Source organism: Tachysurus vachellii, chromosome 12 (assembly GCF_030014155.1).
Source record: "Tachysurus vachellii isolate PV-2020 chromosome 12, HZAU_Pvac_v1, whole genome shotgun sequence".
Taxonomy (NCBI): domain Eukaryota; kingdom Metazoa; phylum Chordata; class Actinopteri; order Siluriformes; family Bagridae; genus Tachysurus; species Tachysurus vachellii.
Window position 1 is genome coordinate 26,715,462 of NC_083471.1, and position 25,000 is coordinate 26,740,461.

The window sequence follows — 25,000 nt, forward strand, 5'->3', positions numbered from 1 at the left end:
TGCAGTCATACGACTGTAAGCTCGGAAAACCTCGCGTCTGAACCGGATTTTACTTGATGAGCTTTTTGCTCACCTGATGATCAGTTTCTCTACCACAAAGGTTCCATGTTCTAAGCTGTTCATCACTAGATGAAAAGTCTGATTCATCTTTTGAACTTGAGCTCAAAAGTCTTCAGTGTGAAACACAAACATCTGACCTTAGCCTTGCTGTTAGAATCAGATCAGACCATCGTTCCTTCTGCCTTCTCCCTGTGAGATGGACGATGTTTATGAGGACAGATGAACAAGACAGATGACGTCCTTTATCCGTCATTTTTCTTCGTTAATCACACAGAAATGATTTGTGTCAATCTTCTTTGAACATTTATCAAATTCACAGACTAGCCACACAATACGCTTTCATTGCTCTGCTCTGAGTGTCTGCGGTTCTCCGAGCCAAAGCTTAGGAGGACACCAGATCAAATCAGGACGCTCAGTGTTTCGAGCCCAACGGATCACAGCACAGATTCGCCTCGGTTAGTTACATGATTGATCTAGAGGATGACGGAGGATGTGACGTCTTTAAACGTCACCCTTATGGGTCGCAAAATTCCTTGGCTGGAAACCTTACATGGGGATTAATGAGAATTATTGGTATTAACTGGGAATTTACAAAATTGCAAGTTAGCCTATAGCAGGGAAATTAAAGGTAGTTGAAAAAAAAATCTCTTGGTTAAAACGATCAGATTTACAGCTGAATTTCTATCCTGCACATTCATCAATCTCATGCACACAACACTTCATCTGTTGCAGGGACATTGAGGCCAAACCCCCTAAAACACATCGTTTATTGAATCCTGCACACAAGATAATGTCAGAAAAGTATTTATTTATTTATTAAATAAGGCTCTGACTACAGTATCAGAGAAATATTAAGGTTTGTGTTCGAGTCGGACGATTACATCGATTCAAGAAAGTTTTTATATTACTTTGATAAATATATTTTATATGTTGTATTAAAGTTTATTTATTAAACAACAAAACATTCTTATACACTATTTATTCAGTCAGTAAATCAGATATGCTAAATGTACGCTAGCACTATTTCATTGACATTTCTGAGACTAGCTCAAGCTGTCGTGCTCTTTATCTTCTGTCCTCGATGTTAGACAGGTTTGTGTTATTTTACAGAAGTACAGAACTGCTCAGAAGTCTAGACACATTATATTTTGAATGTTTTGTGAAATATTGTTGTGAAATATTATTACAAGGTATTTCTGATTGAATCTACTTTAAACTATAATGTATTTCTGTGATCAAAGCTGAATATCTTCGCTGTCGGGTGGAAACCTCGTCTGAGGACAGGAATTTAGCGCAAGACAATCCACTGCAACGCGGACTAAACCCTGTGCACTGCAGATAAGGTACGGCGTTTTTTTTAATGTCCTGAAACATAACGGTTTTGGAGATACGAGGATTCTGTCTGACAGCGACGATATAAATTATACCAGTCTTCAGTGTCACATGATACTTTACATCATTTTAATACGCTGATATCTCATCAGGTTTACAGTTGTTTAGCTCCTCAGAATTTTTATAACCTCATTATTTTTTCAGGATTCTTTTCAGATTCAAATGTATTTTTTTATCTGTATTAGACTGAATGTGTGTCAGTTTATATCCAAACAAAATGTTTATATTGATGTTTGTATATGATACAGTTTATATAAATTTCACCAAATTTCTTATCAATTACCATAAATTCCCAATAAGTTCCCATGGAAAGTTGCCGGACATTTTCCACCCCTTTGCAACCCGTCACCGTATTATAATCTGTTTGGAACGGTGTTGTGATGTGAAGTTAGTCGTATAGGTCTGATGTTCTGTGTTTCTTAACCTCAGTGTAAACACTCAGCAGTTTAGTATTGAGCTCTCTGTTCTGCTGAATGAACCTGAGATCTTTATCTCCCACTGCTTTCTTTATCTCTCTCTCTGTGTCTCTCTCTCTCTGTCTCTCTCTCTCTGTGTCTCTCTCTCTCTGTCTCTCTCTCTCTCTCTGTGTCTCTTTCTCTCTCTCTGTGTGTGTCTCTCTCTCTGTTTCTCTCTCTCTGTCTCTCTCTCTCTCTGTTTCTCTCTCTCTCTCTCTGTGTCTCTTTCTCTCTGTCTCTCTCTCTCTGTTTCTCTGTTTCTCTCTCTCTCTCTCTCTCTCTCCTCAGAGACTGTCCTCTGATGAAATTCCTGCGTGACAGATCTACAATCAGGAAACGTACTTTCATACAGTTCTATCAGATAATAAGATCTTGCCTTTATTTACTCTCGGGGCTCTGAGGTGCTCCTGAAAAAAAAAAAGGCTAAACGGAATGTTCTGGCAAACTCTCTCTCTCCACATTAATCTGTTCTGCACTGCTTTCTTTCTTAAGTACATTATAGATCTCTAAAGCTGCTTTAACAGCAGTGAGAGAGAGAGAGAGAGAGAGAGAGAGAGAGAGAGAGAGAGTTTCTCACCTGTTATAGTGTGAGTGTGAAGCTGGAGCTCATCCTGTTAAACAGGAGCTCATCCAGTGACTCTATGAGCTTTAACCACTAAGGCAATGTTTAAGTTTCTATAACAGCTATAACCATCAACAATAGTAATAATGTTCAGGTTTCTTTTACTCTGCAGCTGTATGATGCTGAGCGACAGCTCCAAAAATGGTGGGTGTTTAAGGTCAGGTGTTAGTTGTACACCTCACTGTGGGAGAGTGTGTGGAGTTTTCCTTCAGTGCCCCACTAAGAAACGTGTTAGATAAGTGTACTAGATTCAAAAGTGTGACAAAAGAACTAAAATAACCCTTACAAATCCCCCAACAGTGAAACCAGTGCAGGATGATTCAGCCTGGGATGTGAGTGTGTGTGTGTGTGTGTGTGTGTGTGTGTGTGTGTGTGTGTGTGTGTGTGTGTGTATTCAGTCTCTCAGATCACTTTATAATCTGCTACCAAGCATCCAAACTTTTTATCACAGCTGAGGTTTTATCTCATCTCTCAGCACACACATCGTTCTTGTGTTCCTGCTCACGTACACAAACACGTCTCTTCAGAGCGACAATCAAAACAAAACCTTAGAAAATCTGTTAAAATCTGGAGAGAAAATGAATGACATACATGACCTCTCTCTCTGTCTCTCTCTCTCTCTCTCTCTCTCTCTCTCTCTCTCTCTTTTTGTTTAGGCCTTTATTAAACAAAACCATGAGTAAAAGTCAAACTGCGTGAGAAATCCTGAAGGTTCATGTTTAAAACGTTTAATTAAAAATAAATAATATGTTCGAAATATACTGTATACTGTATATATACTATAAAACACCTCACATCCTGTAACCATGACAACAAATCATAAGGGATGGATTAGTATAGGTGTGTTTTTGACACATTCTGATTTTTGTGCTAAAACATTAATGTCAGTGTCATAATTAAATGAACACTTTCAGTCCCACAAGAGAAGAGAAGACACCGGGGTAAAAGGGCAGCTTTGAGTGATGAATCGATTACAATACACAAGCTTTGTCCTCTCTCTTTATAAAAAAACACTCAATCACATAGTCTGCTGCTCAGAAAAGGTCAAACATGACACACACACACACACACACACACACACTTACCTATATTCTGCTATCAGATATACAGGGTACACACAGTATTCCTCGGTGATGACTCAGTTATATACTATATATACTATTCTGTAGTAATAATACTGCACCTTCAGTACTGTTTACTCTGAACAACACAAAGCTGAACTGAAGTAAATACTCACCAAGCTGTGTTAAATTCCACATGTGCATCGAAGAAGCCTACTACAGGAGCCGTAGCAGCGTTCCAGCCGTGGATCCGAGCTCGGATCAGACCTTCCCTCTTTGAGTTCCTGACGATCTTCACTAATCCCGGATAACGTTTATTCACATACTGATCCAAGTTATACTTCAGCTCCACTGAGAGAGAACACAAAACACAAGGAGTTACACATGAATCAACACCATCATTCATTAACACTATAGTAATATAGAAACACCACATCACCAATGAAACAATACATCGCTAGATAATAACTACAGTGCTGAATAAACACCACAGAACCGAATGAACACTACAGTACTAACTAACACCACATCACTGCAGAAACACTAGATCACTAAATAAACTACAGTTAGCACTGAATAAACACTACACCAAAAAACTGAACACTACAGTACTGAATGAATGAACACTGTAATCCGGTATAAACTCAACATTATTGAAAATATTGTTCAGAACAGAACTGTATATACTGTACAGTTGTGATAAACACTACAACACAGCCATGTTAATGTTAGTCAGATTTTTGTAAACATTGATGTTCAGTTTTACATAAAATAAACAGATAATAAGTACATTAATTGGACACACACACACACACACACACACACACAGAGAAGGAAGACAGGTGAGTGTGTGTGGTTCCTGCAGGTGAGTGATTGCAGTAAAGTGTACTTACTGAAGTCAGATCAATCACAGTTTATCACGTCTCTCTCTCATTTACATTGACAGCATTTAGCAGACGCCCTTATATCCAGAGCTACTTACATTTTATCTCATTTTTATAAAACTGAGCAATTGAGAGTTAAGGGCCTTCTCAGGGGCCCAGCAGTGACAGATTGATGGATGTAGGAATCGAACTCACAACCTTCCAATTGTTAGCCCAACACCTTAACCACTAGGCTACCACATCTCTCACATGTGTGTGTAGTAAAGTTACAGTGATGTAGTGAGTGACATAATGAGTTACTGTCACCATGATGTTGATTATTTTCCTTCATGAGCTGTTGCTATAAACATACAAAATAACATACTGCATTAAAAGCTGCAGTTATAGGAAACTAACCAACACCTTCTGAACAATCACAATACAGGAGTCAGAGTGCACCTGAAGAACAAGGAAATGTACAGATACATACATTTTTTTCAGACATAAACATTTTAGTGTTGAGTAAAATGAGCTCTTCCTGATGCAGCATTGCCTCTGCCTCAAGCTTTCTTTGCTTTTTCTCTGAGAGCTCAAAAATACAAACAAAAAAGTCTTTAGTTTCACCTACTGAGCTGACAAATAGGACACAGTGTGGGTGTTTGGGATGTGGCCTAGTTCTCCACCGTGTAAAAAGAAAATCCAGTCAATGTATCACCTCAACCTGGAACAGATGTAGTGTAGTGTAAAAAAAACCATTCTTACACTCTGTCTGAGGGAGAAACTGTACAATGACAATAAGGAGAATGAGGAAAAAGAAGATGGGAAGAGGAGGACAAGGAGTAGGAGAAGACAGAGGAGGATTATAAAAATAGTTTTTGTTCTACATCAGTTGTAATTTGGGTGGGGTGTTTTTGTGTGGAGAGGGATATTGAGGGGTGAATTTGGGTGGGGTGGGTTACTCTGTGCTCTCAAGAGGCTGCAGGGTTTCCAGCCTCACCTCAGCATCAAAGTGAACCAAATAAAGAATTATGAGGCAGAAATAATTTATACAGCCTCAACAATGCGTAACAGGAAAGAAAACAAACATCCATCCATCACCTCATGACTCCAGCAGCTCAGAGAGCTGGAATACAAATGGAGCAGCAATGCTGGCTGAGGATCAGACCGGGGAGTGTGGGAATATTTCAGATGTTCATTGTGATTGATGAGTGACTGCAGGTCATACCTGATGTTTCATTTGAAATGTTGAAATTAATGTCTACAGTATTGTGTATAATGTGCATAGTGTGTATAGTGTAGTGTGTATAGTGTGTATAATGTTTATAGTGTGTATGGTATAGTGTGTATAGTGTGTATAATGTTTATAGTGTGTATAGTACAGTGTGTATAGTATAGTGTGTATAGTATAGTGTGTATAGCGTGTGTATAATGTTTATAGTGTGTATAGTGTGTATAGTACAGTGTGTATAGTATAGTGTGTATAGTGTGTACACTCTGACTGGACTATAATCTCTCTGTATAGTGTGTATAGTATAGTGTGTACAGTGTGTATAGTATAGTGTGTATAGTATAGTGTGTATAGTGTGTATAGTATAGTGTGTATAGTATAGTGTGTATAGTGTGTATAGTATAGTGTGTATAGTATAGTGTGTATAGTGTGTACACTCTGACTGGACTATAATCTCTCTGTATAGTGTGTATAGTATAGTGTGTACAGTGTGTATAGTATAGTGTGTATAGTATAGTGTGTATAGTGTGTATAGTATAGTGTGTATAGCATAGTGTGTATAGTGTGTATAGTGTGTATACTGTAGTATAGTGTGTGTATAGTATAGTGTGTATAGTGTGTACACTCTGACTGGACTATAATCTCTCTGTATAGTGTGTATAGTATAGTGTGTATAGTATAGTGTGTATAGTATAGTGTGTATAGTATAGTGTGTATAGTATAGTGTGTATAGTGTGTATAGTATAGTGTGTATAGTATAGTGTGTATAGTGTGTATAGTATAGTGTGTATAGTGTGTATAGTATACTGTGTATAGCATAGTGTGTATAGTGTGTATAGTGCGTATAGTATAGTGTGTATAGTGTGTATAGTGTGTATAGTATAGTGTGTATAGTGTGTATAGTGTGTATAGTATAGTGTGTATAGTGTGTATAGTGTGTATAGTATAGTGTGTATAGTATAGTGTGTATAGTGTGTATAGTGTGTACACTCTGACTGGACTATAATCTCTCTGTATAGTATGTATAGTATAGTGTGTATAGTGTGTATAGTGTGTACACTCTGACTGGACTATAATCTCTCTGTATAGTATGTATAGTATAGTGTGTATAGTATAGTGTGTATAGTGCGTATAGTATAGTGTGTATAGTGTGTATAGTGTGTATAGTATAGTGTGTATAGTGTGTATAGTGTGTATAGTATAGTGTGTATAGTATAGTGTGTATAGTGTGTATAGTGTGTACACTCTGACTGGACTATAATCTCTCTGTATAGTATGTATAGTATAGTGTGTATAGTGTGTATAGTGTGTATAGTGTGTATAGTGTGTACACTCTGACTGGACTATAATCTCTCTGTATAGTATGTATAGTATAGTGTGTATAGTATAGTGTGTATAGTGTGTATAGTGTGTATAGTGTGTATAGTATAGTGTGTATAGTGTGTATAGTGTGTATAGTATAGTGTGTATAGTGTGTATAGTGTGTATAGTATAGTGTGTATAGTGTGTATAGTGTGTATAGTGTGTATAGTGTGTATAGTGTGTACACTCTGACTGGACTATAATCTCTCTGTATAGTATGTATAGTATAGTGTGTATAGTATAGTGTGTATAGTGTGTATAGTATAGTGTGTATAGTGTGTATAGTGTGTATAGTGTGTATAGTATAGTGTGTATAGTGTGTATAGTGTGTATAGTGTGTATAGTATAGTGTGTATAGTGTGTATAGTGTGTATAGTGTGTACACTCTGACTGGACTATAATCTCTCTGTATAGTATGTATAGTATAGTGTGTATAGTATAGTGTGTATAGTGTGTATAGTGTGTATAGTGTGTATAGTATAGTGTGTATAGTGTGTATAGTGTGTATAGTGTGTATAGTGTGTATAGTGTGTATAGTGTGTATAGTATAGTGTGTATAGTGTGTATAGTGTGTATAGTGTGTATAGTATAGTGTGTATAGTGTGTATAGTGTGTATAGTGTGTATAGTGTGTATAGTGTGTATAGTGTGTATAGTATAGTGTGTATAGTGTGTATAGTGTGTATAGTGTGTATAGTATAGTGTGTATAGTATAGTGTGTATAGTGTGTATAGTGTGTATAGTGTGTACACTCTGACTGGACTATAATCTCTCATGTCCAGCTATGATAACGAGTGAAGAAACCTGGTGTCAATTCTGATGAAGTAAAAAGTGATCAGAAAAGGAAATGAAGAGTGAAGTGATGTTTTATCTGCTAGATGAAATGAAAGCGTATCTCAGAGTCAGGAGAATGTTAAAACTTTGATAAACGAGTGATTTCAGTGTGATGGATGAAGAGAGATGATCTGCTGGACGGAGAGAACAGTTTCCGTATGTGTGCATCTGCAGCTGAAACGTGATATACGACGCTTCACAAACAGCCCTGAAGGCAACATATGGCCCTGTAATAACAACTGATGCAACTGCTGAGAGGCTGCGTCCTCAAGGGTGTGTATGTGTGTCTGTGTATGTTGTGTGTCTGTCATTGTGTTTCTGTGTGTGTGTTTGAACAAAGATTACTTCCTGTAATCTCGTTACTTCCTGCTCTGTTCTTTTCTCCACCAGTGAAAAACTTTACAGATAAACTCCAGGCTATAAATCGCCTCTTTATCTGATTCTAACTCTATGATCATCTTTTACAACTGCTCTGCTTCTATCTATTCTGTTTTAAGGACATGAATTATTCTGACAAACCCAATAAGAGGCACTCCACTGTGTGTGTTTGTGTGTGTGTGTGTGAAGATTCACAAATTCCACAAACGGGCAATAATGTGTGTGTCTGTGTGTGTTTCTGTCTGTGTGTGTGTTTCTGTGTGTATGTGTGTTTCTGTCTGTGTGTGTTTTTGTGTGTGTGTGTGTCTGTGTCTGTGTGTGTTTTTGTGTGTGTGTCTGTGTGTGTGATTCTGTGTGTGTGTGTCTGTGTGTTCTTGTCTGTGTGTGTGTCTGTGTGTTTCTGTGTGTTTCTGTGTGTGTGTGTGTCTGTATGTGTCTGTGTTTCTGTGTGTGTGTCTATGTGTGTGTGTATGTGTGTGTCTGTGAGTGTGTGTCTGAGTGTGTGTTTGTGTGTATGTGTTTCTGTGTGTGTGTCTGTGTGTGTCTGTGTGTGTCTCTGTGTTTCTGTGTTTGTGTGTCTGTGTGTGTATGTGTATGTCTGTGAGTGTGTGTTTGAGTGTGTGTTTGTGTGTATGTGTTTCTGTGTGTTTCTGTGTGTGTGTGTCTGTGTGTGTCTCTGTGTTTCTGTGTGTGTGTCTGTGTGTGTGTGTATGTGTATGTCTGTGAGTGTGTGTTTGAGTGTGTGTTTGTGTGTGTATGTGTTTCTGTGTGTGTGTGTCTGTGAGTGTGTGTTTGAGTGTGTGTTTGTGTGTATGTGTTTCTGTGTGTTTCTGTGTGTCTGTGTGTCTCTGTGTGTGTGTCTGTGTGTGTGTGTATGTGTATGTCTGTGAGTGTGTGTTTGAGTGTGTGTTTGTGTGTATGTGTTTCTGTGTGTTTCTGTGTGTGTGTGTGTCTGTGTGTGTGTCTGTGTGTGTGTGTATGTGTATGTCTGTGAGTGTGTGTTTGAGTGTGTGTTTGTGTGTGTATGTGTTTCTGTGTGTGTGTGTGTCTGTGTGTGTCTCTGTGTTTCTGTGTGTGTGTCTGTGTGTGTGTATGTCTGTGAGTGTGTGTTTGTGTGTGTATGTGTTTCTGTGTGTTTCTGTGTGTGTGTGTCTGTGTGTGTGTGTATGTGTATGTCTGTGAGTGTGTGTTTGAGTGTGTGTTTGTGTGTGTATGTGTTTCTGTGTGTGTGTGTGTTCGTGCCCCTCTGTGAGGAAGCACAGAAATGCAGATTGTTTTGGTTACTGAGGTTACAGATGGTGCAGTTTTACTGTATGTGGCATTATAAAGCTTTGGCCAATGACCTGGTCTATGATCAGTACAAAAGGTGGGAAAAACTGCAAAAAATCACACACAAAAAAACAAACAAGAAACAAAGCTTGCATGCATCCTGAGAATTTCTTTTGAATAGAGATCCCTGAGTCATTTCAGAGATGCTGGAAGGGTCAAATCTCAGCACAAAGAAAATGTTAAGCTAGCAAGGCTGAACATGAACAGCGCTGTGGAGCTGAAACGTCCGTCAGCAGAAAGTAAAATCCCTCAGGAGAGTGTGTGTGTGGCCATGTATCCCAGAAATATTACACTAACTGTGTGCAGGAACAGAGCAGGAGTCTACACTGACTTTCTATTGGTTTAATCACAAAAGTGTTTGTAAACACGTTGGTTTTAACCACACGCTATTTAACACGTTTCATCTCAGCTACCGGTGAACTCGTTACGAATTTAACGGCTTGTACGTTAACAAACACGTTCGGTTTAACAAAGATGCTGAATTTATTCAGATTATAAACCAGTTTACGATGTGTGTTTGTGCAGCAGCTCAGATTTCAGCACCAAGACGATAAAACACTGAAACGTCCTGAACGTGTCCACAAACGTCTCTCTGGTCTAAACACTCAGAGTTTCTATGAAATGTGCAACTTAGGGCATGACTTAGCATCACGTGTCCTCTGAAAGCTCGATCAGCCAGAAGCGCCGCCTACAGTTACACAAGAAGTATGTTAGTACTGGTGTTGAGTAGGGTTGCAAAATTCCGGGAATTTTCAAGGCTGGAAACTGTCCATGGGAATTAACGGGAATATATGGAAATAAACTGGGAATTTGAAAAAAATGCAGAGTTGTCTATAACAAGGAACTTAAATGTAGTTAAAGAAATCTTGCAGCATAATTGTGTTTAAAACAACAAGATTTAATGCAGTTTAAGTTGAATCTGTACCCTGAACACTGCTTACTGGAGGGCCATTGAGGCCAAACCCCCTGCAGGTACTTACATTCTTCCATAACATGCACAGTAATACTTTATTTTAGGGTCATTTAACTAGTTGCTTATTAGCATGAATATTAATAGAATATTGGCTATTTATTAGTGCTTATTAAGCACATATTAATGCCTTATTCTACATTACCTTATTCTACATTCTTAATGGTACCCAATACCTAAACTTAATAACTACCTTACTAACTCTTATTAAGCAGTAAATTAGGAGTGTTACCACATTCACAGATAATTTGATGACCCCCCCCCCCCACACACACACACACACTGAAATAAAAAAAAACCTCCATATATCCAAATACCTCCATTTTCCAGGCCTTGACTACCACAGAAGCAGAGACTTAATAAGCCTGAGAAAAAATGCTTCATTTTACATTTTGATTGGGACTTTTTTAGAAGGCCAAGGGTGGGGGATGCTTTCATTTTACAGCAATCATAGGGAAATATGTTTATTACAATTATTAAGTTTATGTGTATTACAAGCATAATAATGTTTATTATGCTTTTGTGTTACTCAATGAAAGAATCAGTTAAAGCTCTACTTACAATTCAATCTTACAATCAGTCGTCATTATATATACGTCATATAATAAGACGTCATTATTAAAATTTGTATTACCTTGCATGCATGTCTGCTTATGACCAAACAAAATGTTTATTTATGTTTGTATATGATATAGTTTATATACATTTCTCTATATTTCCAAATAATTCCCATAAATTCCCGTAAAGTTTCCAATTTTGAATATTCCCAAAATTCCCCAGATTAAGTTCCCGTGGAAAGTTTCCGGAAATTTACCGGAAACTTTCCGCCCCTTTGCAACCCTAGTGTTGAGTGTGTATAGTGTGTGGTGTGCTCGTTTTGAGTGTGTATAGTGTGCAATGTTTAGTGTGTGGTGTGCTGGTGTTGAGTTTGTATAGTGTGCAGTGTTTAGTGTGTGGTGTGCTGGTGTTGTAGTGTGTCATGTATAATGTGCAGTGTTTAGTGTGTGGTGTGTTAGTGTGTATAGTGTGTGTGGTGCGTGTGAGGGGCGAGTGGGAGGATGCAGTGATCACAAACCTGTGATTCTCTGCAAAACAAAACATTTGACCTGTTTTTATTTTTTGCCTTTTTAATGCATTAATGTGTTGGAGGATTTTGCCTTACAGGTTTGCTCTCTCTCTTCTGCATGATTTTTGCCTCTGCAGCCACAGTTAAAGGGTAAACCGATGTGGAGGTGTTGTGTGTGTGTGTGTGTGTGTGTGTGTGTGTGTGTAATTTCTAGTTTCTAATACAGTACTGAGGATGCTGCAGGTCTCTGACTGCGCATCAGCAAAAACAACACTGCATTTATCTGCATTCATTACAGAAGCAGCCGAAGGGGATAACAGATTTATAATGCACAGTCAGAGGAGTGTCTCTAGTGCACACTTGAAACTAGTTTATCTAAGAAAATCCAAAGGTTTTATTACAGGCTGGCCAAAAACAGAACATTAAAAAAAAGAAAACAAGAAAAACAGGCAAGCCAAGGTCAGGACTGACACAAACACACCAGCAACTAAATGAACTAGGACAACTAAGGAGCTGAAATCTGCAGGAACTCAACACTAACTCAACACCAGCACGTCCTACACGCTCCGGCTGAACCTTCTTCACTGCACAAATATAACACATAGTCAAACGTATCTGCTGTTTCCTGTTACACCAAATATAAGATTAACCTATTTCTAGACATTTTTACTCATTTCAAGCTTCAGACCTTCAAAGACACATCGTTGTACTAATTTAAGTGTTTATTTCTCAAAGAAGCAGCAAGAACTGAAAAAGAAGACGCTCGAAATGAGTGAAAACGTCCAGAAATAGGTTTAATACTGTACCATTATATTTTGTTTAAGATCTTATAATAAGGCATCATCGTATCTCTTTTCCTTGGTATATCTATAGTTTTCCTTTTCATTTTAATTCTTCTTATTGTTTTTTTAATTGTTCTATTATTGCTTGTTTTAGTGTTTTAGTGTGTATTATTCATTCATTCACTCATTCATTATCTACCGCTTATCCGAACTACCTCGGGTCACGGGGAGCATCGGTGTCTCAGGCGTCATCGGGCATCAAGGCAGGATACACCCTGGACGGAGTGCCAACACATCACAGGGCACACACACACACTCTCTCATTCACTTACACAATCACACACTACGGACAATTTTCCAGAGATGCCAATCAACCTACCATGCATGTCTTTGGACCGGGGGAGGAAACCGGAGTAACCGGAGGAAACCCCCGAGGCACGGGGAGAACATGCAAACTCCACACACACAAGGTGGAGGTGGGAATCGAACCCCCAACCCTGGAGGTGTGAGGCGAACGTGCTAACCACTAAGCCACCGTGACCCCCAGTGTGTATTATTATATTGTTTAATTCTATTTTGCTTCCATTATCTCTTGTCTTAGTATCATTATTTTTCTGTGTATTTTATTTCTGTAAAGTGAACTTGATCATCTTTTGCCATACTGAAGGCTGATGATTCGTGCTTCAACATGATTACAGAATCGACTGAAATCTGAGGTCTTCACGTATCAAGTCATAAATCCAGCAATGAGGAGATGGAGTATTCCAGACAAGACTCACAGGTAAGGACACGCAAGTGCTACATAGAACCTCACAGAATAAACGCTCCAAGGAAACACTCCTTAATCAAAATAACGATTACAGGTCTGAGCTGGACTCACTGATAGTGTTTACATTCCTGCTGTCAATCATGTCATAGACACACCCATTAAATAATTAAGTGGTATTTGTGCTTACAGAGCAGCGTGAGAGAAGAACCCTCAACTTGCCTGTTATATTATTCTGTTTAAAAACTACATTCTTTAACACACCAATTACTTTATAATAAAATACTAATTAATTGATGATTTTTGCACTAATTAATTATATTTTGTCTGCTTTCTTGTTTTATCCAAATGAAACCCCTACAAACAACAAGATGGGATTTAAAAACAAACAGAGTAAATCAGGGGATGAAGTAAAGGTGATGATGATAAAGATTTAGAATAAAACCAAGACCCACTGACAGTGATGAAGGTGATGAGGGGGATGAAGATGACTCTAGGAATCAGTGAGTCATTTGCAAGTATTTGGTGTGTTTAAAGTCAAATAGAATTTTCTGTATAATAGAAATAATCTAAACGTACACACCAACATGGATCCTAAATTCTAGGAGGCGGGGCTTCGTGTGCATGGGGTCGTAAACATATCCTAAAAATATCTAGATCCATTTTAACATGCTGACTCTGGACTCTGTCTCACCGCTGTCGCTGTTGTCGTCCACCAGGATGATCTCCTTGAGCAAGTGAGCCGGTGTGTGATTGACCACGCTGTGTACGGAGCGCAGGATCACCGACAGAGCTTCATTCACAAAGATGAACACCACCGAGATCTGCGGCAGGTCGTCAGAATACGCCAGCTGTTTACATCTGCACACACACACACGCACACACACACTTATTCGCATGGAGCAGTGAAGCAACACGGCAAGAGAGAGATGCTTAATTAACTTTTATTTTTATAACAGAAGTTTACTGAATGAGATCTGATGAATCTGAATGAGAGAATAAATTGATTTGTGATGTACACTCAAGGCACATTAATAGTCACGTTCATTAATAAACCTAAAGAACTAAAGAGCAGAATGAAACAGAGTCACGGTGAATTAACATATTCAATTACAAAAAAAAAAAAAAAACAGAATATAATTATTAATAAAGATTACATTAGTAGTTTAAAAGCCCCTGTAGGTTAGTTTTTTGGTGAGAAAATGAGAAACTCCAGGTAAGAATTGAAGCAATGAGTAAATATAGAAATGTTTATTTAAAAGTGTTTTTAATGAGAAAAATGTCCCGATCCTGATCACTCTAATTAGAGTTTATTCTCTGTGTGCCCCTGTGTTTTAATCAGGTTTAAGTTAAAGCTCTTCCACTACTATTATTCTGGATTTTAATTTCTCTGTAGATAATTAAAACAAGCTAAAAAAAAAAAAAAAAAAGGCTAAAGATGACTTACAGGTCAACACAACAGTAACACAAAAATCCAAACAACTCATAACAATTTTCAGCAGTGATACAACTCTGTGTTGTGGCTCAGTTTAAAAACACACACAATGTCTGGGTCACTTACTGGTGTTGAGTTGATTCAGAGGTGAATTGCTTTCTTACTGTAATGGAGTTGATTCGGAGGTGAATCAGTTTTTTATTACAATCGAGTTGATTTAAAGACAAATTGCTTTCTTACTAGAACTGATTTGATTCAGAGTTGAATTACTGTGGCAGACAGAGACCTGCTTGCACAGGCGCTCTGACTCCAGTATCATTGATGTGCTCTCAGCAACCTAAAGAACCTCTGAACTGAGGAGAACAAACACACTGTGAAAGTGAGTCACGTTATATCATTAAACACAGATTTGTGTTTGATTTTCTTCCTTATTTTATCACCCATTTTTGCCTGATTTTCCTGTAAAAATAATTCCCATGAGAACAATTCATCAAACTCCGAAATGGATTCATTGAGATATATCCACTGCCAGTCAAAAGTTTTTGCAACCCTTGAAGTTTTTATGATTTTAATTGAATTCAATCACTAATACTCTTCGCAGACTGATAGAGAATATTAATTAAAATAAAGAAAGTTAAATCTGTGTGGAACTTATTAAAAGTGTGCTCTCAGGATCTGATGAAAATCTGAAGGAATGCCTTATTAAAGACAGACGCAGTCAGAGGATAAAGCCGTTAAGCCTTTAGATAAAAGAATAGAACGGTCTAGAGATAAAAGAAAAGCCTGTATTCAATGTAAAACAAAAATATGTGGATGATTTTAGCGTAGATTAGATCTAGAATGTTCTAAATGAATAAAGTGATTTCTAACATTCATCGATTCACAAAATATTTAATAATAAACATAATAAAAGTTCTTAAACCACACCGACCAGTGTCACCTAGCAGCACCTAGCAAGTATTTTTAGCACAGAGCAGTTCATTATTTTGCCTAACCTTAATCCTAATCCTAACCCTAACCCTAATCCTAACCCTAATCCTAACCTTATCCCAAGTCGCTCAGGATTCATTCATTCATTCATTCATTCATTCATTTTCTACCGCTTATCCTAACTACCTCGGGTCACAGGGAGCCTGTGCCTATCTCAGGCGTCATCGGGCATCAAGGCAGGATACACACTGGACGGAGTGCCAACCCATCACAGGGCACACACACACACACTCTCATTCACTCACACAATCACACACTACGGACAATTTTCCAGAGATGCCAATCAACCTACCATGCATGTCTTTGGACCGGGGGAGGAAACCGGAGTACCCGGAGGAAACCCCCGAGGCACGGGGAGAACATGCAAACTCCACACACACAAGGTGGAGGCGGGAATCGAACCCCAACCCTGGAGTGTGCTAAGCCACCATGACCCCCTTGCTCAGGATTTAATACTTATAAATATTTAATCACAAAATCGTCAAAACAAGTCAGAGCACTTCCACACTTTCAGGTTTCAGGAGTGAAGCTGCAGTAATTTTACTAGCTTTTAATTTTACTAAATTTACTAGCTAGAATTCTGACTCGTGTCCTAAAAAAATTAAGAAAATTTAATTGTAACTGTAATAATGAGAGTAAAAATGTTGAATCCTGTAACAGTGGAAGTCAGTCAGCAGGAAATGAAAACACACAACAGTTTATATGACTGTGCTCGATCTGATGCGTTATGGTTACCATAGTAACAGCTCGTTCACAGCTGCTGCCCATAAACTAAGACGAATAAATATAATTGAAATTTGAAAAACATGTTTAACAAAATAAACCAGAATTGATGTGGTGAGGTTTATTGATAAGAGACGTTTATTTAATGTTTATTAAAGAAGTTTCAGTGCTAAGTAACTGTCACAGTTTATCAACACGGGAAAGTGTTCAGGACAGACAAGTTCACAATGAGAGAGAGAGAGAGAGAGAGAGAGAGAGAGAGAGAGAGGCTGGTGAAGGCAAGATGTTCTACAGCATTTAAACATAAACCAATAAACTGTGTGACGCTATTCAGTGTGAAGCTATTTATGTGATCAGTGATGGTTTATATGGAAATGACCTACAAAGCTGTCAGTCATTCTAGCTTCACATTCAATTGGCTCATCTGAAAAAAGAAATAAATAAAAGAGAAAAATAAAAGAAGACTGATCTTTTAGCATATTGTTTAGTGATAACTCTGGGGGAAAATACTATTTAATGTATAATAAATAAAGAGATTTTCAAAAAGGAAGCAGTAAACCTTTGGGAAGTGTAAAGCTTTTGTCTGAAGCTGCAGTGAAACTCCGCAGGCTTTGTTCAGGGCTGCTGTTTAACACACACTTGAGGCATCATGATATAAACCGCAATAACGCACTGCATTTCCGAAAGCTCTCACAAAACACACTCGCCGCTAAAAGCGTCCTATTTTTCAAGACTTTGTAGATAATATGATGATATTGCTGTGCAGCCAAGCATATACAAAAGTAATTACATGTGATGCACAGTAAAATAAAGCAGAAGAGATGAGAGAGAGAGAGAGAGAGAGAGAGAGAGAGAGATAATTTATTCATGCTAATTCGTTTCATTATGAGCCGTCAATGCTTGGCTGAAATATTTTGCACAGAACAATGCCAGGAGCTGATTGCATCCAAATTGCAGCGGGTCAACGCTCTCACACATCTTCTGACCTTTTTATTATTATGGTCCAAAGCAGCGTGTTCTTACTGACCGGGAGCAGCGAGAGCACAAATAATGATATAACTGCTACAGTGGATCATCATCTGCTCATCTTCACTCCTCATACAGCACAGACGGCTTAACATTTCCTCCTGATGTACAATATTTCACTGTATTATGGGAGTAAACGCTCAGCTCTGAGACACTCCTCATTCTCAGGCACACAATTATGCGATTGCTGTTGCTATGTATGCTAAATAATCAGTAATCTCTCTTTGATTTTGGACTTTAACACTATTTGTGTAGGCATGCAGTGCATTAGCTGACCCAACACACACACACACACTGAGCATCAGGATACTGTTGGTGTGAAATAGAAATAGAGCCAGAAGAGCTAAAGTCAGAAAGAATCCATGCTGTGAACCATCTGTCTTGTGTGTGTGTGGCACTTGTGTATCATCCCTCCTGATACTTGTGTATTTTATATATATATATATATATATATATATATATATATATATATATATATATATATATATATATATAAAGCTTTGAGGCTAACAAACACTAAACTCACCCTATGTCAGGAGGATGTCACGAGGTCAATTCTGAGGGTCAAGCCATGATCCTGGCCATGTTGTGAAAGACTGTACTTACCAGCTTGCAGAGGTCCTGACAGACATTTTCAACATCTTACTCTCCTAAACAAAAGTAGCACTATGCTTTAAAACTGCCTCCATCCTCCCTGTACCCAAGACCTTAGCATGATCATACCTGAATGACTATCGCCCAGTAGCACTAACTCAAAGTGCTTTGAGTGGCTGATCATGGAACAAATAAAAAGGAAAATAAAAAAGTGCTGGAGACACTGCGGCTAAACCCATCACTGCATCTGGAGGCTTGATGAGAGGATACCCACCTCAGCATCAACGTAAACAGAGGAAATGATTGTGGGCTTCAGGAGAGTCATTAAGAGACCCCCCCCCCTTTATTTATGGAGCAGCTGTCGAGGTCATCTCTAGCTTCAAATACCTCGGGTACAACAATGACCTCACCTGGCATGCTAACACCATCAGCTTAATAAAGAAAGCCTACCAACATCTGTACTTTCTGAGGAGACTTGAACAGGGAGGCCTGGGCACTACAGCCCTCACATCCTTTTATGTGTGTCCTTACATCATGTGGTACTGTGGTGTGAAAACTGTTCTGCCCCAGACAGGAAGGCTCTGCAGTGTGTTGTTAATTCTGCACAGAGGATCACTAGCAGCAGTTTTCCAACAATTGAGAACATCTACATTAACAGATGTAGAAACAGGACTGTTAGTAACATAAAAGCCCCTCTCCATCCTGCCCATAGTCTGTTTATCTCCCCTCAGGAAGAAGGCTGTGCAGCATCAGGGACAGAGCAACCAGACTCAAAAACAGCTTCTATCCAGGAGTGAGTCTCACAAACTCTTGCACTGATGCACTTTATTATTGCACTGTCTAGTCTTCCAAGTTATATTTTTACAGTTATAGTTTTAATTTATAGTATTTTTTCTAAGTTGCATATATTTTTTTGCTATCGCAGGGACCTCTGTACTTTAGTTTCGTTCCCTTTTGTGTACCACATGTTCTAGAATGACAATAAAGGCTTTCATGATCTTGCACAAATTCGTGGATTAAAGTCAGTTGAATGATTAATCAATTATACTGAGCAGATGCTAATGATCATCAATTTCTTATGTATGTTTAAACACAGACAAAGCAAAGACTCGACTATGCACAAAAACTAGGAACTGGGTGCAGAAAAATGGCAGTAGGGCATTTTTTCATGCCTTGAATAGTACTAGTATGTATATATACTGGAGGTGGTTGGTTAAAAAAGTGAAGGACGGCACTAATTATAGCACAAGAACACACTCAGCACTCGATCAGTCTAATCAGATCTGCAGGAATGTGGTTCTCTCTCTCACACACACACACACACACACACAGGGTTAATATAAAGACATGATAGTGGCCATGTCACAGAGGGTCACGTTTAAATCAGGGAATAGAAGAAGCACCAGGGGACTGAGAGAGAAACGAGAGACAAGGCGAGAGGCAAAGACAAGGTCATTCTGTAGGGCTCAAGCGGCTCCAATCCCTCATCACTGACGGGAAAACACAGGAAACACAGCGTGCAGGAGAAGAAGGATGAAAGATTTTATAGAACTATAATAATTAAAAAAATTTTTGAAAGCACTAAAGAAAGATTTATCAAAATTTATCACAAGTAGCCAAATGATCAAAAATAATGTCCAGAAAATTTAAACTTTTACAAAATGCATCATATCATGGTGCAAAAATAATAATAATAATAATAATAATAATAATAATAATAATAATGAGCTTTATAGATGCAGGAGCTCAAAGTAAAATCAGAGGAAGAAATAAAACAGCAAAATGTGCAAACAAAAATTTGGCAATCAAATTATATTTAACTCACAACAAAAAAAAACAAGTGTCCTTATGATGGTGGGTTAAAAAAAAAAAAAAGATGATCTATCGGCGTGAGTGGATTAATCTAAACCTGCACTGCTGCTAGAGAGAATTAATCAACACTTTCTGACCAATCAGAGTCCAGAACTCAGCAGTACAATGTACAACTCAGGAGCTAATGTTTACATGGCTATAAATATTAACGGTGACGAGTCAGAGTTGCACTTTAAAACACTGTATGTTGTTATTATTGTTGTTGTTGTTGTTGTTAATAAATATTAAAGGTCACCATACCTCACTACACCACGCAGCATTATGATGAACTAGGACACTTTGATTACAGTGTAATTAACTTGAAGCTGAGGAGGAATTCGAGTGCATCGGTGAGCTTTACGGGAGACGAGTGAGTGTGAGATAAGGGTCCTTGTGTCTCTATGTTACATGAAACACTCACACGTGAGGATTTATCACTCTTCATAAATATTAAAGCTGCTTTAAAGTCATTATGAGAAGATCTGTGCGGGAGTGAAGAAGCATGTGCCATAAAGATCACATTTTTAATCAATATTTAAAGAGCTTTAAGATCATTTTCAGGTTGTTCAGGGCTTTATAAATATATAAACATTAATAAATATTAAAGGTCATTAAGAGTGCGAGCAGGAGAGCAGCACACCTCTTGACACAGTGATTAATATTTATTAATCATTATTATAGGTACAGGGGAAAATGTTCAACGGTCTCACTGGTGTTATAACACCTTTCTTTACATTCTGATTGGTCAAAAGGTGTCGATTAGTTTATAACAGCAGCTCCGACAGCACAATGTGCTTACATTAAGACTCCTGTTCTGATCCATTATCGTTTCTATAGTAACAGCTCCTTTACTGGGGCGTGTTTAAGGCAGATGCTTCACTGTGACACTGTGACAGTTTCTGACCCACTTCTGGGTTTTGGCCTTTACAGACCACGCTGACTTCTTGCTATTCCATTTCATACTAAGCTGTTTTTTTTCTCTTCATCAGCTCGAGTGTATTGACCCTGTTCCGTTTTTTAGCTTGTTTTTGATTTGTCTGCTTCACGGACTGCCTTCACTGTGGTTTTGACCTGTACCTGCCTTCTCACCTTGCCTTGGTTGCATTTTGTATTGTGAACAGACACAAATATTAGCTTTAGGTCAGAGGAATGAGGTTATATAAAATCATTAAACATGACTAATTCAGCAGCAATTCATGTCAAGTGTGTGAGTGTGTGTGTGTGTGTGTGTGTGTGTGAGTGTGTGTGAGTGAGTGGTAAGAGATGTGATACTCATGCAATGATTTGGAATAAAAAGGTGATATCTCGGGTAGCATATGTTTGTGCGCAGAGGCGTAAACAATCGTGTGTTTATCTGGGATACAAGCAGGATATCTTTCTGCCAGGAAATACATCACACACACACACACACACACACACACACAACACACACACACAAAATCATGATCTCCTCTGGGCTGAATACTGTTTATAATCTGTAGTCCTTTGTTTAGTTCAATTTCAGTAAAGATACAAGGAAGCTTTCCGTCTTTATCTTTCTTTCTCTCTCTCTCTCTCTCTCTCTCTCTCTCTCTCCTGTTCTCTCTCTCTCCTGATCTCTCTCTCTCTCTCTCTCTCTCCTGTTCTCTCTCTCTCTCTTTCCTGATCTCTCTCTCCCTCTCTATTTCCTGATCTCTCTCTCTCTCTTTCCTGATGTCTCTCTCTCTTTTTCCTGATCTCGCTCTCTCTTTTTCCTGATCTCTCTCTCGCTCTCTATCTCTTTCCTGATCTCTCTCTCTCTCTCCCTCTCTATTTCCTGATCTCTCTCTCTCTCTCTCTCTCTCTCTCGACTCTATTTCCTGAACTCTCTCTCTCGCTCTCTCTCTCTCTATTTCCTGATCTCTCTCTATCTCTATTTCCTGATCTCTCTCTCTCTCTCTCTCTCTCTCTCTCTCTCTTTTTCCTGATCTCGCTCTCTCTCTCTCTTTTGCCTGATCTCTCTCTTTCTCTGTCTCTCTCTCTCTATTTCCTGATCTCTCTCTTGCTCTCTCTCTTTTTCCTGATCTCTCTCTCGCTCTCTATCTCTTTCCTGATCTCTCTCTCTCTCTTCCTCTCTATTTCCTGATCTCTCTCTCTCTCTCTCTCGACTCTATTTCCTGAACTCTCTCTCTCGCTCTCTATTTCCTGATCTCTCTCTATCTCTATTTCCTGATCTCTCTCTATCTCTATTTCCTGATCTCTCTCTCTCTCTCTCTCTCTCTCTCTTTTTCCTGATCTCGCTCTCTCTCTCTCTTTTGCCTGATCTCTCTCTTTCTCTGTCTCTCTCTCTCTATTTCCTGATCTCTCTCTCGCTCTCTCTCTCTTTTTCCTGATCTCTCTCTCGCTCTCTATCTCTTTCCTGATCTCTCTCTCTCTCTTCCTCTCTATTTCCTGATCTCTCTCTCTCTCTCTCGACTCTATTTCCTGAACTCTCTCTCTCGCTCTCTATTTCCTGATCTCTCTCTATCTCTATTTCCTGATCTCTCTCTCTCTCTCTCTCTCTCTCTCTCTCTCTCTCTTTTAACAGAACAATTACGCTGTTTACTGTTATTGTGCATTAATTTTCATTTTTTAATTTTAAAGAAGAGAAACAACACTCACTTTTTAGGTCTGTAGTCAGGAATGTTCCTGTCGAGAGAGATGCGCTCGCTCAGCTGGGCGTTGTAGCCGTACTCTTCATATTTGCCCCCGCCTTCTGGACTTTCACCCCCAAGTGTAGCTGCAGCTCCGCCCTGTCCGAGACCTCCAGGACCCTCCAACAGCCCCATCGCCTTCGACACTCCTACACCCCAAAAATAACACACATTACACTCAGGACAGCGCAGCTTCACCTAAACTTCACCTGCTCTCTGATTGGCCAGAAGGTGTTGATTAATTCTCTCTAACAACTCTGACTGTAGTACAGGTTAATGTTAATGCACTTGCGTTGATATCTTATCGTTTCCATAGTAACAGCTCATTCACAGGGACATGCATTAGAGAGGTTTTCTGTATTATTAACTTAGAGAAAGAGAATAAAGAGAGGCTGGTGAGGAGCTACCTTTTGTTTCACCAACATTACACAACATAAAATGTAAATATAAACAGTAAATTACAAAGTAAATAAAATGTAAACATTTAATGCAGGATGTTTCGATTGAGAAATCTAATCGTTGTTGTGGTGTAAGAGGAATAAAACCCTCAGAGACTGAGGTGGTGTTAGAGGGAAACAGTGAGGTGTCAGGGGGACGACGATAACTCACTTCATCACAGGATCTTACTGGAACATGTCATTAACAATCACACACTCAGCTGGAATTAGTGACAATTCAGAACGTCCTGATTGTAATTATCGTTCTAACAATGATGATTCTGTATTCTGCTAATTACAACTCTCACTAAATGTGTGTCAGGGTAAATAAGCTCCACCCACAGGGCTGAAGGGTCATAGTGCAGCACAGTGCCTCATTTCCTGCTCTTACACACCTGCTAATTAACTGATGACTGCAGAAAAAACCAGCCTACTGTGTGCCAGAACTTTAGTCAAGAACCTCAGAAACTCTGCAGAATTCAACTGCCTCCACATGGACATAGGAACAGAGGAATGTAAGAACAGAGGAAGGCTGTTACTTCAGCGCTGTGTTTATATCTGCATGATGAATTCAGCGGGATTTCAGCCCTCCAGCTCCACAGTCACACCACTGCAGTGTTTCTGTCTCTTCTGTAATTAGGATTTGATTAAAGGAAAATGAGTTTCAGCCACCAGGCACGACCGCTTCACACAAATGTGAGAGTTTCATGAGCATCAGCTTTAGTTATGGCACGGATCTGTTCATATAAACGAATAAAATATAATAAAAACATATAATTAAGACACAAAGCAGAAAGAACAAAAAGACTAAATTAGATTCTGTTGGTGTTCTACTGTTTGTTTATTCATCCTTCTGTTACACTGCAATTTCTTGTAATCATCATTATTATTATTAATAATAATAATATTAGGGGGGTCACGGTGGCTTAGTGGTTATCACGTTCGCCTCACACCTCCAGGGTTGGGGGTTCGATTCCCGTCTCCGCCTTGTGTGTGTGGAGTTTGCATGTTCTCCCCGTGCCTCGGGGGTTTCCTCCGGGTACTCCGGTTTCCTCCCCGGTCCAAAGACATGCATGGTAGGTTGATTGGCATCTCTGGAAAATTGTCCGTAGTGTGTGAGTGCGTAAGTGAATGAGAGTGTGTGTGTGTGTGTGCCCTGTGATGAGTTGGCACTCCGTCCAGGGTGTATCCTGTCTTGATGCCCGATGACGCCTGAGATAGGCACAAGCTCCCCGTGACCCGAGGTAGTTCGGATAAGCGGTAGAAGATGAGTGAGTGAGTGAGAATAATAATATTACTAGTAGTTATTATTAATAGTAATTATTATTACTTTTTAAATATAATTTTTTTTCTTTAAGCAGATTTCACAGGATACAGGATATGACGGTGAAGCGACATAATCTCTTCCATTCGGACATTTTAATCAGAAAGTCTTACTGAAGATGAAGGATAAAACTGTTATAAGAGTAGAATCAGTCTCAGACGTCACTTGTGTGATTTAAATGCTCTGCATACTTCATGATCATGACTGAATCCCCTTCACAATTCATGTCAGATTAGATCCTTTAAATTGACACTTCTTACATTATTCTATAGGAAGGATCCACGTTACAGGACTTAACCACTCAAACATCATAATGTTTTATATTATGATGATCTGTTTAAGATCAAATGAAAGTGTTACAGTAAAAGGCTGAGTGATGAGACACGGTCACTCAGGTGATTATTACGAGTCTGACCACACCAATTCTGCTGATTCTCATAAATCTTATTCTGACTTCTGCTGATTTTACATTTTTGCCATTTAGCAGACACCCTCATCCAGAGTGACTTACAACTGAGCAATTGAGGGTTAAGGGCCTTGCTCAGGGGCCCAGCAGTGGCAACTTGGTCCTGGGGTACGAACCCATGACCTTCCGATCAGTAGTCCAACACCTTAACCACTGAGCTACCACGTTTCTGAACATTCTGATTCATATTCTGACAAATCTTATCTAGATTCTGACAATTCTGATTCAGCGATTCAGATGCTGATGCTTCCGATTCAGACTCAGATTCTTATTTGAATTGTGATGATTCTCATTGTGACAATTCTTAGTCAGATTCTGATTATTCTGGTTCAGACT

General features: G+C 38.8%; 1 protein-coding gene across 1 annotated transcript in view; it reads right to left on the reverse strand.

Annotated features, from left to right (window-relative positions):
• Nucleotides 1-25,000, reverse strand: part of galnt9 (polypeptide N-acetylgalactosaminyltransferase 9) — a 60,105-nt gene that overhangs the window by 25,873 nt on the left and 9,232 nt on the right. The window contains exons 2-4 of the mRNA XM_060883634.1: nucleotides 22,406-22,586; nucleotides 13,862-14,028; nucleotides 3,767-3,941 (exon numbers count right to left, since the gene is read on the reverse strand). Of these exons, the coding sequence (XP_060739617.1) occupies nucleotides 3,767-3,941; nucleotides 13,862-14,028; nucleotides 22,406-22,586 (523 nt within the window). The remainder of the gene's footprint in view (nucleotides 1-3,766; nucleotides 3,942-13,861; nucleotides 14,029-22,405; nucleotides 22,587-25,000) is intronic.